At 35.4% G+C, this 20,893-nt stretch overlaps 1 protein-coding gene across 1 annotated transcript in view; it reads right to left on the reverse strand.

The window, feature by feature from the left end:
* DMD (dystrophin) overlaps nucleotides 1-20,893 on the reverse strand; it is a 2,218,635-nt gene that overhangs the window by 1,513,156 nt on the left and 684,586 nt on the right. The window contains exons 10-11 of the mRNA XM_063601607.1: nucleotides 7,968-8,156; nucleotides 7,136-7,317 (exon numbers count right to left, since the gene is read on the reverse strand). Coding sequence (XP_063457677.1) covers nucleotides 7,136-7,317; nucleotides 7,968-8,156 — 371 coding nt within the window. The remainder of the gene's footprint in view (nucleotides 1-7,135; nucleotides 7,318-7,967; nucleotides 8,157-20,893) is intronic.

Here is a 20,893-nt window from a genome sequence, read left to right on the forward strand (position 1 = left end):
GAGACTCTGTCTCAAAAAAAAAAAAAAAAAAAGAAAAAGAAAAAGAAAAAGATTCTTCTGGCAAATACATTATGGCAACCCCTCAAATCAATCTTCCTTATTAAATGCTTTTAAAGAAAATAAAGAAACTTGCAGATGTCATCAGGAGCCAAGGACAAATATGAATATATCACGTTTGGAAGACTGTTTAAATTATCTCTAGTAAGAATAGGTAATGTTGACACTCTGAAATTATATTCATTTATGTGGAAATAGAAGCTCACTCTCAACTTCAATAATTTTGCCACTACATAGCATCTGGCACAGTGCCTGGCACATACTACACACTCAATAAATATTTCTTGAATGTATAAGTAGTATAACTTAATTATGAACAAGACATAGTTTGGATATTTCTGATTGGGAATTTTTGTACTAAGATTAAAATGTCAACTACTATTAAATCTGCTCCCTGAGATAGTCTATTAGTTTAATTTGAATTGTTCCAACCCCTGGCTGTTACCCAGTTCCAAAGTCACTTCCACGTTTTCGGGTATCTTTATAGCAGCACCCCACTCTCTGCGGTACCAATGTACTGTACTAGTCTGTTCTCACGCTGCTAATTAAAGACATAATAGAGGCTGGGTAATTTATAAAGAAAAGAAGTTTAATTGACTCACAGTTCAGCATGGCTGGGGAGGCCTCAGAAAAAATCATGATGGAAGGGGAAGCAAACATGTCCTTCTTCACATGGCAGCAGGAAGAAGGGCCAAGCGAAAGGGGAAAAGCCCCTTATAAAACCATCAGATCTTGTGAGAACTCACTCACTGTCATGATAACAGCATGAGGGTTACACTCCCATGATTCAATTACCTTCCACCAGGTCCCTCCCACAACACATGGGGATTATGAGAACTACAATTCAAGATGAGCCAAACCATATCAGCATTATTTATCTTTGTGAGAAAGCATTGTTTTTGAAGATACTGCTCTCCCATTTCTGTGAATTCCAGAAATTTAGCTTTCCTGTAATTTAAACTATGAGTCACAGGCATTGTATTATTAGTACAAGAGATGTCCACATTTAGCTGCATTATCACATTTTTGATTATTGACAGAAAAATTATTATGACCATAATCCATGTGCAACCTAACCAAATGTCACGTTATCATCTATAAATAATTCCTACTTATTAGTCCAATAGCTAATTATCAATACTCATCAACACTCATATATTGTCTGTTATATATTATTGCACCAGAATCTTGCTACTTCTTAATCACCCATAGGGTATGATATCAACATATGAGGACTGAATGAAATATCAGCACCATTTTTAGAGCTCCTGAGAAAGTAATTAAAATATTTGGCCCACATCACTTGATAGAAAAATAGGAACAGAAGATATCTAAGTAGAGGTTTACAAAGAAGTTTAGATTTCCACTCTGTCTTAATTTCAGTTAGATCACTGCTTCTCAAATTTAAACTGATCAGGGATCACCTGGGATATTGCTAAACTGCACAATTCTGATTCTGTATATATCAGAATGAGAGCTGAGAGTCTGCATTTTTAACAAGTTCTCAGGTGACGCTGATGCTACTGGTCCTACACCACCTTGATCTGCAAGTTACTATTGCTTAACATTATTGGAAGAAGTAAAACAGAAAAATCAATGAACTTACCAAATTGTGAAATAAAATCACAATTAGGACATTGAGATTGTGCACCTCCAAAGTATTTACTGCAACGAATTCAATTCCAAGATTGGAATTACCTGAATAACTTAATTTAGTTGTTCATCTATTCATTCATATATTCACATATGCAAACTTCACTGCACTTGGGAGAAAATAACCCACTCATTTGTTCAGCACCTCCTTTTCTCTATCCACTCTCACATATGCCATCTTATTTCCAGAGTCAAACAGACATTTGGGGGGAAAAAAAAGAGATGAGCCATATTTGTTAGATGTATTTTTCTGTCCAGTCAAAGCATTGATGGTGATTCACAATTATTTTCCATATTATGACTTGTGTTTCTACCCAGATACTATTCATATCTCTCCTCCTGCTGATATAAACCAAAAAACACAACTTCACTTGGCCTCCTGACTTGCTTTCATTTTTTTCCCTTACCGTCACAAAAGTTTTAGTTTCTCCCTGCATGTCCTAACTACCATTATCAGAAAAGTTGATGGAACTTGCTGTGCTTAACGTTGAGTCCTTATAAAAATGTCAGTAAATCTTTTTTGCTCTCTGCAGGTTGCATTTTTCAATCAAATTAATTAGTTTATTCATAGAGAAGAAAATCTTGTTTTCCCTATGCCAGTTGTCTTCTTGCACTTCCACAGTTGGAAGTTGTGTGTTTTTCTTCCCACTTCCTTACCTCCTACCATCCCAAGTGTATTCCACAGCATTAAAAAAAAAATCATTGGCTTACTCCTCTTAAGGGGTTCTAACAAAACCACATCAATATTCTCATTTTAAACACTATATTATGAAAGGAATGGCACTTAGTTTTCTCATTTAAATCTTATAAGCATTGGTAAAGTTTTGTAATTGACCAGTATCGGCATGTGCCAAACTCGTTTGTGACTGGAGATGTGTTAATAAACTTCTTTATTGTATTAGCTTTTACCTCATCATAAATTTATGTCCATAAAAGCAACAGAATTGGAGAGAAAATACAATAGCAAGGAAAGAATCAAATGAGAGTGTGGTTATGAAGGAGAAAGAAAGGAGGAAGTATCTGTATGGTTATCTTTCCTGATATTCCTTTGTAAGCATATTTTTAAATGTTGCCATTGTGAAAAAATAACTGCAAATGTATTTCTAATCATCCTGCTCATGCTCCCTTTTCCCCATACAAAAGAACTACAACTATACTCTTTGGGAAAAAAATGAGTGAGGCAATTAGAAAAGGCTGGAGAAAAAAAGTAAAAAACATCTATGAGGGTCAGGTTTGGTAGCTCAGGTCTGTAATCCTAGTACTTTGGGAGGCCAAGGTAGGGAGAGGATCACTTGAGGCCAGGAGCTTGAGACTAGCCTGGGAAACACAGAAAGACCTCATTCCCTGCAAAATTTTTTTAAAAGTTAAAAAATTATATATCAGTTATTATACAAAATATATGAAATATAATTATATCTAAAATTATATAATACTTCATATAGAAAATATAAAATTACATATAAAAAGTGACATGGTATGGTAAAATAGTTAACTGACAGCTCATCATCTTATTTATCACAATAATCTTTCTTTACATTTTATAATAATTTTGCATTCACAAACTAACTTTTTATACCCTATCTCACCTAGTATCTTTTAGAGGTATGTCAAGCCTCATGAAACTATTGCTATTTTACAAAACTATAAAGTAGAGAACATAAAAGAAAAATATATTGCCCCAGTTCACATAAATAAGTGTTTGAGAAAGCAAACCCTTATTCCTTAGGCAAACTGGAGAGGATTTTATGTAAGGCAGAAGTCAGGGCACGCTATTATCTTTGTATTTTTAATATTTCTTGTTTTGTATAATTGTTGATGGTTTATGGGATAAATATTATTTCCTAGATGCAACTTGAATAATAGTAACTGTAGGCACAAATCGAAGATGTCTATTTCCAAAGGAAAAAGCATTTTTACTGTCAAAAGGATAAAAAAATAGGAACTAAAACTAAACAGAGAAGTGGTTTTTAAATTAACTAAACGGCTAAGATAGTAGAGTATACTTTTATCACAACTACCAGCTGGTCTAAGACACTACTGTGTCTTAACTGGCCAACTTCACTGGCCTAATAACTGTCCTCTCTTCCTCCAGTGGCCTTACTGATAGGTTTTCTTGATCTATCTCTCACCTACATAAAATCTGATGGCTTTGTCTTACACTTAGTCTAGAATTCAAAGCCCTTATTCAAAGCCCTGACTGACACTACAATATGTAATCAGTCTCCTACCTATATTTCAACCCCATCTCAGACCTCAGCCATCTAACTTACCACCCTGCAACTCTCCAGTCTCCCTGGCCTTTTGGTTCCTCCAGCAAGCCAAACTGTCCCTATTTTAGGGCCTTTGCATTAGCTGTTCCTACTCCGTGAACTACACTTCCTTGTGATCTGCAAATAGTGGTACCTTCTTGTCATTCAAATCTCAAACTAAATGGTACCAACCTTCAAAGTCTTACCTGGATCACAAAGTCTAAAGTAGCCCCCCCTCAACCATTCTCTATCACATTACATTTTAATCTCCTCAAAAACTATATTCCTATCTGGTATTTTTCTTGTGTTCTTTTTTTTCTTGGCTGCCAGCCTCTACAGAGTATGTTTCATGAGATCTGGGGCCAGACCTTGTATGATCATTATTGAGTCTCCAGTGCCATTAATTGTTTTTGATAACCTATTCTATTAATATTTGTTCATATAGAGAGATACATGTGTATTTTATATGTATATATATGTATATATATCTCACAATGACTATATATCAAATATAATTTGATGTTGTTATTAGGTTGGTACAAAAGTAATTACAGTTTTTCCCATTACTTACAATGAAAAAAACATGATTACTTTTGCAGCAGCCTAATAGTAAATATGTTGGTAGATAGGATTAATAATTGCTAAGTGTAAATGTTCATAGATTTTAGTGATAAGCTTATCTGTATTTACAAGAAGTTTTTAACTTTTGTTATATCAACTTAGAAATTATAGCATAGCTTTGGATATACTTAATATGACTAGACAAATGTTAATTATCATTTCTCTAATCGCTAAACCAAGGCTTAGGCAGGAAATAATGGCTTCCGACTGGATCTATCCAAACCCTGTCTTAGGTAGAGAGAGAAAAGAAGTATCGATGAATCCATTTTTATTTACTAGTAATCTTCTACTCTGAAGTAATCATATATTTAGAAAAAAAATAGGTAATGCTCCAAGTTGAAGCTAATCATTGGAGATAATCCATTATCATGACCATGATAATGGAAACTGAACAGGTTATAATTTATTTGAAGCATAGCCTAGATTAGTTTTTTAAAAATACTGACAATACCCTCTTTTCATAATCACGTTTTTTGTTTCCTCTCACAAAATCTTTCAAAAATCAGGTTCAGCAAAGTTTACATAATGGCTTATCACATTAGAATTTAATAGGTTTTATGCATGAACACATACATAGTTAGTGAAAGTGGCAAGGAAGACTGTTATTTATAAACTCTCATATTATTTCTGAATTTGTGTTGCTCAAATAATGCTTTGTATATTCATTTTTAAGGAATTTTCCAGAAAAGTCTATGTGATAGAAGTGGTTACATGTACGTGTCTCATTTTAAAAACTCTGTGAGATGTTTTAGCAAAAGATATACCAGCTAGAAGGCTCTCCTTGCCTTCTTGATAATTATTCTAAAAGCTGTAACACGTACCAAAGCTCTTGAATCTTCCCTAAGGACAAACTAATTTTTTATGTCAATCTCAGCTAGGTGGTAATACTGCCATTTTAGCATTTCCATTCTCTAGTGGGATGGGGATGAGGAAATTACACGCACAGAAGTCTAGGTGTCTGTCATCCTTCACTTAATGGCAGATATCCCTTGAAGGGGGGAATTTTTGAATGAACATCTTTTTAAAGGTTAGAATCACAGATAAAAGACTTTTTTTATGTTTCAGATAAGCAAAGAAAAAGTTGCAATTTTAATTCCAGGAGGAATTCATATTTTCTTGCAACTCAATTTCACACAGCAATTAATTAACTGATTAGTATGAATAATTAATGCCATATTGTTAGTTTTCTTGAAAATGGGGAGTATAAGAACAATGAGAGCATTTAGCCTCCAGGAGAGGATGGAAAACTAGAGTGCACAAAGGAGAAGACACCGGTGGCTATTATGGCAAGGACAGTAAAGAGGAGGTTGGATTTTCAAAACTTTCTAATTTAGTTTCAGGTTGCTTTAAATTCCACAGATCACTGCAAATAGAAGTTCTAACCTGAAGAATGTTGGCATATGACCACAGTAGGCAGCTTACATCTTAATATCGATAATAGATGGAGTAAATTAGTGGACCTGGTAAACACTGGGGGGTGGGCAGACTCAACAGTTATAATATGATTATTGTACCTCTCACATCTAGGGGTAGTGACAATCATCACCACGATCACAGCAGGCGAATAATATCAATATGCATAGACTAGTATCTCCTGGCTTGGAATACATATATAGTTATAAAACCTCTATCTTACATGTACCTTATTTATTCTTTCAAAAGGCCTGAGCTTAAAAATGTGTTTTTCGCCTCCCTAATTTCACACTATAATTTAGTACTGGAATACCAATCCTTCTAGCATATCTAATGAGTTTCCTTGGTCCTTTTTTTAAAGCTTTTGAACTTCATAAATAATAGTTGAATAAACTTAAGGCATTTGGACAATTTTTTTCACTTAATGTATTCAAATCCTCAGTTGGCACTTCATTTCTTTTCATTTAAAAATAAATCTATCTTGTCTTGATAGGCTTTACATGAATATACACACCTAACAATATAAATCAAAGCAACATATCCAGAATGATGAGATCTGCTTGTTACCTTTATAAGAAATATATCATTTTTCAGAAATGTCTCAAAACCTCTTTTTTATTAAATCAATATATATTCTTAAGATAATTCATAGCCATTCTGTATTTGAATAAGAATTTCCCAAAACGTTTGAATAATGTTTTTCAAGAGGATTTCCATATATAGATGAGTAACTCTTTAATATTTTCAAGGGCTTTTTCTTCAGAAGAGAAGTTTCCTGTCAACTATAGCTAATAGGTGATTTTATGTACATAATCTCCTGTGCATGCTTCTGTGCCTTTTATAGTGACATTTTAATTTTTGGAGGAAAACCTAGAAAATAATAACTATGACAGAATTTTGGCAAATCTTAAAACATAGTTCTGTAGATAACAGTGCATCTATCTAACATCTGGTCTTTTAGTTACAAAAGTGAAAACCAAAATGTTATTTCCATGAAAATCCAACCACAGTGTCCCTTGAAAGAAAGCTGTGTGCCTTGGGAACAAACTGAGAATCGTAACTTAACCATCAAACCACAACAAACTAATCACAAGCTTCCAAAACTTGTTAGTCTTCTTAATTAAAAACAAATAAGGACTTACTTGCTTTGTTTTTCCATGCTAGCTACCCTGAGGCATTCCCATCTTGAATTTAGGAGATTCATCTGCTCTTGTACTTCAGTTTCTTCATCTTCTGATAATTTTCCTGTTCCAATCAGCTTACTTCCCAATTGTAGAATATTACCAACCCGGCCCTGATGGGCTGTCAAATCCATCATGTACCCCTGACAAAGAAGGAAGTTAACAATTGTAATTAGAACTCTAGGTAAATCGGTGTGGTTTTGAGTTTTATTTGTTTGCAGTTTTAAACTTGTGGCACATTTAGATTTATATTCCCAGTAAAAGGAATTTAATTTGTATTTGCAGAATCCCAAAACCACTTTTAATATGAATTAAGGAAAATTATCTTAAGTCAAGTTCTTCAGAAGCAGGCCCCGAGATAAGGACTTCAGTGCAAGTGATTTATTAAGGAAGAGCTCCCAGGAAGTTCCGCAAGGGAGTTGAAGATGGAGGGAAAAGGACAGGGAAGGGAAAGAAGCCAAACGAGTGTATCATCTCAGGAAAAGTCTCCCACTGAGAGAAGTTAAGCCCAATACCATACATCAACTCAGGAATGTAATTAATGCCTCAGCACTGCCTTGACACAAGAGAAAGGAGTTGGGCTTTCGTATTCCTGTTGGCCAATCAGGTAGAAATGCCTTCAATGGTTGCTCTCCAAAAGAAAATTTCAAAATCTGACTGTTGGAATCCCAAGCACATCATAATAACTACATTTCCAAAATACAAGGATGTAAGAGAGTAATTGAGGAAAAAGGATGACTTGCCATTATAACAAGTCATATGTTTTGTTTTGTAAATTAACGTTTTAGTTTACCTCATGAGTATGAAACTGTTCTTTCACCACGTCCACATCATTAGAAATCTCTCCTTGTGCTTGCAATGTGTCCTCAGCAGAAAGTAGCCACGATAATACTTCTTCTAAAGCTGTCTGGTACCCGTCCAGGTTTACTTCACTCTCCATCAATGAACTGCCAAATGACTTGTCTTCAGGAGCTTCCAAATGCTGCACAATAAAATAAATTGGGTGTTACGCAATCAATGTCTTTGTAGATTAATCCAGTACATTAAATGGTAAATCGAATGAAATATTTAAAATGGTAGGACTGTGCACCTGCATTATCAAACACAGGAACAGCAGATACAGACAATAGTGAGCTTTCATTTTAACTTCCTCATGCATACATCAATTTTCAAATAGCAGTCAAAATCCACACCAAATTAATATTGTATTAAAGCTCTTCTAGATTACTGGAAGGAGTAAATTAGTATATCACCTCATGTTGCTTTTTAAATGCTATAAATATTGATCTGTAGGAACTTTCCTCAATTCTTATTTATAATAACTTACATGTACATTATCGAAATTATATTTACATACCTTTGCAATGGCATTAAAGGAAATATCTCTTCCTGAGAGGCCCTAGGTAATGAAATATTTCCAAATATTTACAGACCAGTAAAGGCATCAGTAAGAAAACAAGGAGGTAGGGGAAAGGAAGGCAAAATTTAGAAAGAAAAAAAATACCTCACCCACCCATCTAAAATTTCTAACAGCATAATGACTTCTGTGATTTAGCCTTTATTTCCAGAAGGCCACGATTTAAATAGTAAGACATTATCTTACAAGAAGTAAAATATGAAGTATGCTTTACCCAATTTAATTAGCAGGATATTAAGTGAGAATGCAAATGGTTGTCTTGGAATTTCCATCTGGACCCTAAAGCCAAGAGCAAAGTATACAAAGCATCCATAATTCTAAAGAGAAGATCCAGGGTACCTGTTAAAAAATTGCTAAGAAGTGATCACAAAATTGGTCTCACAACCCTTAATCCAATATCTAGCTTAAAGGTGTGTAAGAGCAAGCAAGGAGGTCGATTAGAAAAATCTGGTGAGAAAGGCTTCCTCTGGAGAGGCTGGAGCGCTCTGCGTGGCTCTAACTTCTCCCCATCTGAAGCCAAGTAATAGAGACAGGGTAGTTTACATGAGCTGTAAACCTGGCCATATGTTTGCAGGGATTTGCATGCTATAGGAACCATACTCTCAAGTGATAGGAGAGGCTTCTTGGGATAAACTACATGTCTGCTGCTTTAACCTAAAGGCATTTATCAAGGGCAAAAATTTGAGTGAACTACTAAGTTTGCAGGAGGTTTTGCTTTGGGAGGAGTGTACTCCTTGTAGGTCGTTGGGCTTCAAAAATCCTGAGAACATGCTCAAGAGGGACTTAGCTGAGGTCAAGGACATAGGCATACTATTTACGGAGGTGAGCAGAACAAACAAATACTGGAGAAATATTTGTAGAGGAATCTTCTGCATTCCACAAATATTGCAAGCAAGCACGGGGCCCCCTAACAAACAGGGTTTTGTAAAGGAATCAAAAAGCAGTGTAGAACAACAGAAGCTGTTTGGGGGATTTCATAATCCCACCTAGAGAAAACTCAACCTTTGGTGGCTTTCCCCTGGTGTGTATGTGCTGCATTTCCTGTGCTTCTCAGTTCTGGGACTTAACCCACTAAGCTGCCAGCACCAACTTACTTGTGCTCTTCTGATAAATGCTCAAATTTTGAAACTTCAATATTTTAAATTTCCCCAACTGTTAAGTCCTTCGAGATGACAGGGCATAGTGGCAGTTATTGCAATGACATTTTCATCAAATGATGCACTCTTTTTCCAGTTTCTATAAAAGTGGCAGAGAAAGGTCATCCTGGTAAGTCAAAATCACCGAACTTCATCATATCAAAGAGGGTAAGTGCACTGAAAGGGCTATTTGCATGGAACCCTTGTCTAAGAGTAAGGCAATTTCTGAAGGTCTTAGGGGTTAGAACAACTTCCATGGTGTATCTCTTCTGTCTCTAAATACTATTAATAATAACTACCAAAGTCAGCATTAAGGGGGAAAATGACATAAAGGCAGCCTGAGAGATGTGCACAGGTGGAACCAGCTTCACGTTTGTGCAACCTGAGCAGTTGCACAGGGCCCTGAGCACAGAAGAAACACATGCCTCTGTTATCTGCTGATACTATCCTGAAATTGTAAATAATTTTATTTTTGAATTTGTGTTTTAGAAGTGAAGTCCTATGTGCAATGAAGGATGCACATGAGCAGAGGAGACAGGTGGTATAATATGTGTATCTGTCCTATTTGCATATAGCATTTTCAATGAAGGTCTGGTGAGCTCACAGTAAGTTTAGTAAGATTCAAAGAATATGGCGTAAGTGTGTTATGTCTATAACTGAGTAAACAAGGTTGCTGGCAGCCCTGGGAGATAATGCTTCCTATCTGAACCAGACCCTGCTTCAAATCCAGCAAGAAGGCAATTTTTTCAAGAAAATACAAACGACCAAGAAACCCTATCATATCCTTTCCTACTCCTGTTATGTTCCTATATGAACCAACCACTTATGCTGAAATTGATGATATAGAAAGAAAGGGAATCTTGTGACTTTGGGAGTTACCTAGCCCTGCATAAGCCTTAGTTTCTGCTTCTGTAAAATGGGAACAATAATACTTCCATAATAAGATTGTGGTAAGAATTAAAGAGTGCATAATGCACTTCACAGAGTGACCTTGTATAACAACTAAATAAAGTATGTTACGGCTGTAATTATTATCAAATTCCTGTGCATATATAAGAAGTGTTTTGAAGCATAAATTGCCCCAAGATTACCTTCTTAAGTCACTGTTCAGGTTTCAGGAGATGGAAAATTATTGCCGAAAATACGACCCCAAAAATGTGTAAGAGCAAACATTATTTAACTCTTTTTGAAATCTGTACCTTAACCTAGCTCGTATTTAAGAGTTCTTAAAAATCATTAACTATCTTGAGTTCAAATAATCTTCTCCAAACGAAGCATTGTAAACAGCACTAATAAGTAACACAATACTTTACACTGTGCAATTTGAATCAAAATATTAAACACTTTATGATTTATTGAAATTTACACAGGATTGAATTTTGGAAGAAAATATTAAAAGGTATATACTTATACTCAAGGACACGACATCTAGTACTCAAATTCTGAACCTAAATATTTTGTCTGAGGATGTGCATAAAACAAAAACATTTCAAAGACAGCCTTCTTAAAGATAAATTCAAATCTGAATAAGCTATGCAAAAGTTTATATTTATATCCATCAATTCAACTATATATATACAGAATTATAATCAAAATTTGAATTTAAGATCTGAGCAATTTGTCTAGATAGACTACTGTTTTTCAAATTGTAAGTCAGAATCCATTCATGGTTCATAAAATCATGTTAGTAGGTTATGACTAGGAATATTTTAAAATTAAACAGAAAAATATTAGTCTGTGTCACTTACATAATACTAACAATTATTGTCTCAATATTTGTTTCAGATGTGCATATGGGTTTATATAGATATGTATATGTATATAAGTTCTAAGGTGAGATTAAACTTTTTTCTGCAGTTTGTAAAACAAAATTGGAAATGGCTCTAGAATTTCAGACTAAGCAAACCGACGAAAAAAGAAATTTGCCTGAATTCTACATTTGTATATTTTCCATAGAGACCTTGGAATAAAAGACATTTTAAAATAAAACCATGTTTAATCTGAGAATTTGGAAATAAAGATATATAAAGAGGCTTATGCTTTGTTTCAGCACCCCAAAATATGTTTTTATCATCACAGAATTTTACATTGTACCTAAGATGGAGAACAGTTCATACATGTCATGGCATCAAATGAAGAGATTTTCTAGGAAAGTTGATTTTTGTTCTTTATAGATCTATTCATAAGAAAGATAGACCCCAATCGTTTCACGAATGAAGATGCCAGTATCATCAACTGGAACTAATTATTTTTCCTATGCTTCAATCCTATTTTGTCTTTATCACGGTAGTTTATGTTTCTCTTCAGTACATTGGGCAAATAATGATTACGATGAGAGGCATGACAGTGAATGGATGAAACGATTCTGTTTTTGTTTTTGTTTTTTTTTTCCAAAATTGAGTACACTCAAATTTATTCAACGTTATCCACAGACTTCAGAGGCTTAATTACTGCCTGTTAAATTGAGGAAGTATTAGATATTGTCACCTATGTTCCTTGAAGACATTGCTCATTAAAAAAGGTGGAAGAGGCCGTGCGCGGTGGCTCACACCTGCAATCACAGCACTTTGCGAGGCTGAGGCGGGCGGATCACGAGGTCAGGATATCAAGACCCTCCTGGCTAACACGGTGAAACCCCGTCTCTACTAAAAATACAAAAAATTAGCCGGGCGCGGTGGCGGCGCCTGTACTCCCAGTTACTCGGGAGGCTTGGGCAGGAGGAGAACGGCGTGAACCCGGGAGGCGGAGCTTGCAGTGAGCGGAGAAAGCGCCACTGCAGTCCGGCTTGGGCAAAAGGGCGAGACTCCGTCTCTTTTTTTTTTAAAAAAGGTGGAAGAGTGGAAAGGAGAAAGGTAAAAAAATGAGGGATGATAAATGACTGTTTTAGTCCAGCAATGTCTAGAAAAATCTCTAGACACTCATTTCTGGAGACAATTTCTAGTCATAATTTCTACTCGTAGAATTTCTCTGACTAGGAATTGTTCTAATAAAGTATACAGCAATAGCCTTGATACTTCTCAATATATGAATATATTTTAAAATCCAGTTTACTATCTGTCTGATCTTGGGTATTTAACCTCTCTGCATCTCAGTTACCCCATCCTATAAAACAAGAAAAATAAAAATATATGTACGTAAGGCTGCTGGAAAGATTAGATGAGATAGTGCATATAACATGCTAAGCACATTCTAGATCCCAAGAAATGCTCTGCAATGCCTGTGTTTGTGGGCCAATGTTCATTGAAATGGTAAATGATTTTTATGAGGAAACAGTTGAATGAGCTCTGTGTGTTTCTGGAAGCATGATTTGGGCAATTCAAACTGAGATAAGTAATCAAGTGGCTACATGTAGGTAGTGAAACCAGCAGTCCAGCAAACCACAAAGCTCTTAGAAAAAATAGCTGGGACACTATGAGAGGGCACAGTCTATCACTGAGCAGTTTTATATCACTGATAAAATGGATTTTGGCAATTTATCTAAATTCAGCCTTAAAGTATGATACGACTGTTAACCTGGATCAAAAACAGTTTTATTGGTCTTGAATGCATAAATGCTTCAAGAACATTTACAAATTTTATCATTCTCAGTTCATTTAAATGTATCATACTTCTTTTTCATGGAGTCTAAGTCAATGCATGGATGGTGAATTTTTTGGTGTATTCTATAATCTTTTTACCCCTCAGTAAAAGATTATTTCCAAGATAAAGGATTACAGAGGGATAACCAAGCAGTTCTTTCACTAAATAACAGAAGAGCAGTTCTGAAATACCAGGATTAGTACCTGGAAATATTCTTGACACATTTCCGCTGTGTTTTCTCACAGATACAACACGTAAACCAAGGTACTATTCAAAGCATAAAAATGATTACTGAAGTGATTTATGAGAAATTAATCCATCATGCAACACTGTACATGACATTCAACCTAATGACACTATTAAATAGGTAATTTTTAATATTGATAGGGCCTGAAATTGAGTCCAAAGTTAAGCCCTAATGAGGATTTAGGAAAAATCATGGCCTGCTGTTAGGGCAACAATAAACAACAAATACAACTACTACCGCATATACAACAGCAATAACAACAGCTGCCATTATTTATTGAGTACTTAGTGTTAGTCAATTTGCTAATCACTTAATATGCATTATATCATTTTTCACTACAACAGATCAGGGTGATAGAGATTAGTAGGATGAGGAAATGGAAATAGAAAAATTAGATGACTTGCCAAAGGTCACAAAGGTAACTGGTGGTTGTGGGACTTAAAACCAGGTTGTTTGGATTCCAAAACACGTCTTTATCCCAATATAATCAATCTCTTTAAATGAAGAAAATGAATTAAGAATCTAAGCAACAGCACTTTTACAAAATATCCTAATATAACTTTTTTTTTGTTTTCTGTTTTTTTGAGATGGGGTTTTGCTCTTCCTGCCCAGGCTGGAGTGCAATGGTGGGATCTCGGCTCACTGCAGACTCACCCTTTCTGGGTTCAAGCCATTCTCCTGCCTCAGCCTCCGGAGTAGCTGGGATTACAGGCACACGCCACCACACCAGGCTAATTTTTATATTTTTAATAGAGACAGGGTTTCAACACGTTGGCCAGGCTGGTCTCAAACTCCTGACCTCAGATCATCCGCCCACCTCAGCCTCCCAAAGTGCTGGGATTACAGGTGTGAGCCACGGTGTCTGGCCCTCATATAACTTCTTAAAAATAAGTCAAAGTGTACTTTTTCTTAATTTCCACAAATTCAATCAATGGTTTGGAAGCTACTAGGAAAATACCTCGTCTTCATTACGTTACTGAGTAGGAAATCAAATGTCAAGTCTAAATAATGCATGCAAGTCACAGACACTGATATCACACTGCGGAAGACACCAGAATACTAGAAAGACAGCAATGGGATACAGCCCAGATGGTAGTACAGACCCGGTAAGTCCTCCATTATCCATGATGCCCTTATTTCACACTGCATGTCTATATCAAAACATCTCATGTACCCCATAAATATATATACCTACTATGTAGCCACAAAAATTTTAAAAATAATTTTAACAGTTTTTTAAAAACATAAACAGAAAAAGAAGTCAGAAGAAGCTGAGCAAAAAATAAAGCTAACAAATTCTTTCTAAAAGAAGGCATGTGTCAAGTCCACCATTTCAACTCTGTGCCTTCTGTTAATCCTATGATTTGCCTTTGATGTTAAATGTCAGCAAATTTAACATTCTTCACTATTGCAGAACCACTCACAGAAATGGTACATTCTGCCTCGGATGCTCCGTTTAAGAAGACAAAAATGGGTATCATATGTACACATATAAGGTATTTTAGTTTTTAAAAATCTCATTCTATAGCCTATTAAACAAAAGGTTCTAGAGCCAAAAAACATTAATCTTTTTTTTTATACTTTAAATACTAGGGTACATGTGCACAACGTTCAGGTTTGTTACATATGTATACATGTGCCATGATGGTGTGCTGCACCCATTAACTCGTCATTTAGCATTAGGTATATCTCCTAATGCTATCCCTCCCCCCTCCCCCCACCCCACTATGGGACCCAGTGTGTGATGTTCCCCTTCCTGTGTCCAAGTGTTCTCATTGTTCAATTCCCAGCCATGAGTGAGAACATATGGTATTTGGTTTTTTGTCCTTGCGTTAGCTTGCTGAGAATGATGGTCTCCAGCTTCATCCATGTCTCTACAAAGGACATGAACTCATCCTGTTTTATGGCTGCATAGTATTTCATGGTGTATATGTGCCACATTTTCTTAATCCGGTCTATCATTGATGGACATTTGGGTTGGTTCCAAGTCTTTGCTATTGTAAATAGTGCCGCAATAAACATACGTGTGCATGTGTCTTTACAGCAGCATGATTTTTAATCCTTTGGGAATATACCCAGTAATAGGTATATTACTGTAATGGGATATAATGGGATGGCTGGGTCAAATGGTATTTCTAGTTCTAGATCCTTGAGGAATTGCACACTGTCTTCCACAATGGTTAACTAGTTTACAATCCCATCAACAGTGTAAAAGTGCTCTTATTTCTCCACATCCTCTCCAGCACCTGTTGTTTCCTGACTTTTTAATGATCACCATTCTAACTGTGTGCAATGGTATCTCATTGTGGTTTTGATTTGCATTTCTCTGATGGCCAGTGATGATGAGCATTTTTTTCATGTGTCTGTTGGCTGCATCAATGCCTTCTTTTGAGAAGTGTCTGTTCATATCCTTAGATCTTTCCTGCTTTCTCTTGTGGGCATTTAGTGCTATAAATTTCCCTCTACACACTGCTTTAAATGTGTCCCACAGATTCTGGTATGTTGTGTCTTTGTTCTCATTGATTTCAAAGAACATCTTTATTTCCGCCTTCATTTTGTTATGTACCCAGTAGTCATTCAGCAGCAGGTTGTTCAGTTTCCATGTAGTTGAGTGAGTTTCTTAATCCTGATTTCTAGTTTGATTGCACTGTGGTCTGAGAGACAGTCTGTTATCATTTCTGTTCTTTTACATTTTCTGAGGGGTGCTTTAACTTCCAACTATGTGGTCAATTTTGGAATAAGTGTGATGTGGTGCTGAGAAGAATGTACATTCTGTTGATTAGGGGTGGAGAGTTCTGTAGATGTCTATGAGGTCCGCTTGTTGCAGAGCTGAGTTCAATTCCTGGATATCCTTGTTGACATTCTGTCTCACTGATCTGTCTAATATTGACAGTGGGGTGTTAAAGTCTCCCATTATTAATGTGTGGGAGTCTAAGTCTCTTTATAGGTCTCTAAGGACTTGCTTTATGAATCTGGGTGCTCCTGTATTGGGTGCATATATATTTAGGATAGTTAGCTCTTCTTGTTGAATTGATCCCTTCACCATTATGTAATGGCCTTCTTTGTCTCTTTTGATCTTTGTTAGTTTAAAGTCTGTTTTATCAGAAACTAGGATTGCAACCCCTGCCTTTTTTTGAAAAACATTAATCTTAATTCCTACATTAAAAAAATGGCTCTGGCAAAGATTGCTCATCCTCCAATATGTATCTTTCTTCACCCTTTATGTAGTATTAGAAAGTTTAGGGGACAATTTGGCTATCTAGAAATGTCACTACAGTTCCCAGTTTCCCTTGCAGTTAGATGTGGCATGTAACCAAGTATTCGCCAGTTGGATATAACGCATACAACTTCGTCATTAAGACCTAAACGGGCATAGATATGCTCTCTTCTTCGTCCTCCCTCCTGAAGGTCGTGATACACACATGAAGCTGGTGAGCTATCCTCGACCATGACTACGAAGACAGCGTCCCAGGGGATGACCGAAAAACTGGGCAACAGGACTATGGATCCCTGAATGAGCAGAGACTTCCTACAAGGCCTCCATCACTCCCATCTACACCACATTTAAGAGATGTAAGTCTGAAAGAGAAATAAACTCATTTTTTATTTCATCCATCCTTGTGTTTTTGTTAGTGCCACGAAACCTACAGCCATCTAATACACTGATATACTCTAATTTTCTAGCAGCTGAGATTTTACTATTAAAATGTATCTGTAAAAGCTTATATGTGATTTTAAAATAAACTTTCTACTATAAAATCAGATGTCTCTCTAAAACTATACTCTCTCTTTCTAAAACATACTCTCAATGAAGGTTCCAGTCATTTTGCTTCATCATTTGTTAAGTCACATACCTTTAGATATTACACTAACCCTTGCATTGTAGGAAGGCGGGGACAATGACCCCGTGCCTAACAGCACAGCACACAGATAATAAATATTCACTAAATTGTTTGGGGTAATTTTAATTTCTCATTAAAGGTCATTTGTGCTTCCAATTTCAGGTTTTATATAACATATGTTTTAACCAATCAATACCTTGAAAATGGAGTAATATGGCATAAAATATTCATAGTTTTAAATATATGTCTTCCCAATATTCCTATTCATATTTCATATGTGTTTATACATATATACATATTCACATACATATATAGTATACCAACTTATATGTGTGTGTGTGTGTTTCCTTCCTCTAATTTCTCTAATTCTACCATTTATATCTTTGGGTATACATTTACTTTCTAACTTATTTTATATTTTATTCCTTTATTTTTTCCTGCACTTCACCTGAGACTTTCTGTCTTGGCTATTATAATCCACACAATAGAACCTTTCTCATAAAATCAAGAAGGAAGAAAAAGAAATAAGCACTGTTCTGGCAAATTCTCCTAAATCAATGGAAGGTCAGAAAGAAAATAATAGAAGATTTAGAGAAATGTACCTAGAACAATTTAATAACCCAATATAAAAGATTTCTTTTTAAAAGAAAGTTTATAATAAAATTTTCATAAGCATCAATAAAAAAACTTTCTCAGAAATTTATTAGATGGCACGTGAAAGACATCTAGCCTAGTGAATTCTTTGTTCTTATTGTTTCATATAATTCTTACAAACACCCTAAAAGGGGGACCTATTTCCAAGATGAGGATGAGGAAATCGAAGTCACACCTATGAGGTGTGGGAGGAAAAATGGGATCCCCAGTAAACCAACCGACATTCCTTGGCTGACAGACATTCATAAAGTCCAGAGAAGAAGGATGAACATAATAACTCTATACTGTTTGGTGGATGTTTCAATAATTTTAAAAGTCAGTATTTGGTTGGAATTCATGAGTTGGTAATTGAAACGAGATTTTGTAAAAGTACTAAATTTAGTTTAAAATAGGATAGCTACAAAATGTCTCAGAAGACCAAATAAATTCTTAATGTTATTTTCCTTAATCCTAAGTTTAACAGTTTTATTAATTTTCAAATACGTCTCATGGAAAAACACCAAGTCTTATTTATTTTAATCAGTCATTTATAAATAGGAAAAAAATGATTCACTGGATCCTTTTAAAATGCAAAATAATTCAGAAGTAAACTGCTTTAGACAAGTGGTTTTTACTTACCAAAAAAACCAAAACAAAATACACGCATCTCGTGAAAACTTATTATTTCAAATTGATATATACTGCCACTTAAATAATATTCCTCTAGAATGACCGTAGTCCATAGAGTTTGTAATTGCATATACAAATTAATTGTGAGCTATGAAGAGAACCTAAACATATATATTCCCGTGTAGCCAGTTTTGGAATTTTGCTTTTTTTCTCATCATTTATAATAGTCTTAGCTATGTACTCATTTATTCCACAAGTCTATAGGTAAAGAAATTAGAAGTTAGCAGAAGAGATGTCCCCAAAATATAGAAACTTATCTACACTTACAGTAATCCTAGCTTCTTCATGTTTCAGAGAAAATCTTATTCTTCCTGTTATTTGATCCAAGACTCCTTAACCTTAAGCTTTTTTCTGTAAAGGGCTAGATAATAGGTATGTTCAATTTTGCAGACTACTAAAGACCAGATGCCCCCACTCAGCTCCATCACTGCAAATTGTAGCCCCAAACAATCTGGAGACAATACATTAAGTGAATAAACATGGATGTGTTCCAATAAAACTTTATTTACAAAAATCAGGTAGCAAGTCTATTTTCACCCTCAGGCCATAGATTGCTATCTCCTGATGATGAAATTGCTTCCCACATTTAAACTAATTTCTCTGCACTTCTCACTGTTGATTATCTTTCCTCTCTCCAATCTCTCCCCCTCCAATTGATTCTCATTGGTCACTTTCCCACTCTATTGCATGTCCAAGCTAGCTATCTCTAAAATCTCACTGCCCTCCCCTGCCCTACCTCCATTGTTGTATATAACAATGTCTCAAAGAAATCATGCTGCATAAAACCAGTGGCCGCATTCGGGAAACTTTAAGTCGGCCTCACTTTGGAGTAAAATAAACATGAGGTCAAATTCAGGTTCTAGAATTTATAGGTAGTGTGTACTTGAACTTGGCAAAGTTTTTTAATTTCACACTCTTGGTACACACCTGAAAATAGATATGATACTAATTTAGAGGGTAAATGTAAGGCTCACAGATAATATACACAGATTGTATTAACATTCAGCATCACCCTTTGCCATTCAACTTTTATAAAATCACTTTCATTGCCTCATTGTTTTTATTTAGTGCAACCCAGAATAGAGAACTAACAACAACAAAGAGGAGTTTGGTTCAATTAGATTTTAGGTTGTAAAAATATTCTACTAAATTGACACATCTTTTCTAACTAGGTAAATTTTCTCCAAGGACATTAGCTATATTCACCTCCTTAACGTACACCAGTTGCTTGGTTTATCCCGTTACCTTTCACATATATCACTAAATTCTGTGTGCTTTCTCTTTAGTTATGTTACATACCTTTATCTTTTTTCCTTATTCCTTAAACAAAGATGTGGTATATCCTTCATAAGGGAGAGAAATCCTTATGGGGGAACTAATGGGTAGCTTCCTGTCTCTACTTCTTGGGCATCTATAGTGCTTCTGTGGGATAGTTTCATTATTAAAATTAGGGAAATAATATAAATAACTAGTGAGCTAATTAGGAAGACAATTATAAGGGTGTGATTGTGGAAATGGGGAAGTTCTTTTATGAGAGGTGATGTAGCGCCTGACATACAGTATAACATACTATATGTTTGTTGAATAAAATAATGTGTCTCTTAGCATATGACATGTAACAATATTCCATTTTACCTTATACTCATATGAGGACATTTTTTTTCCTAAGAGAATTAGACCAAAGCATCTTTCCAAGACAGAGCAGGGACAAGAAATGACACAAACTCCACTTCTGTTTATTTCACTTACTGCCTTCTTCAATGCAGTGTTGGCTTCCCTATTCAAGGCAAGAGATTCTTGGTTAAGGACTTCAGAGCCTGCCATTTCAAAGAATGGTATTAATTCTTGGGAAGACTCTGGTAGATTTCATTAACACCTGCAAATTCCACCCTCTGCCTCAAGGAAAGTAATAAAAGTCCTCTATCCTGTTGGCTGAAAGCAATGGGAAGTTCTTCAATTTTATCATTGGCTCCTCATAGGAGCAATCATGCTTCAGGGTCTGTATCTCTGTGTCCCATAGACAATTAAAGCTTTTGATATTAGGGTTCATAGAACTGAGAAGAACGCAGTAAGTCTTTTGCATTTCAGAAAAATAAAAGTATGAAACCTTTTGATAAGTTTCCATCTCTTGTTATACTAATATTTCTTCTCATATTTTCAAGTAAAAAAAACTCA

This window comes from Pan paniscus, chromosome X, assembly GCF_029289425.2.
Source record: "Pan paniscus chromosome X, NHGRI_mPanPan1-v2.0_pri, whole genome shotgun sequence".
Lineage (NCBI taxonomy): Eukaryota > Metazoa > Chordata > Mammalia > Primates > Hominidae > Pan > Pan paniscus.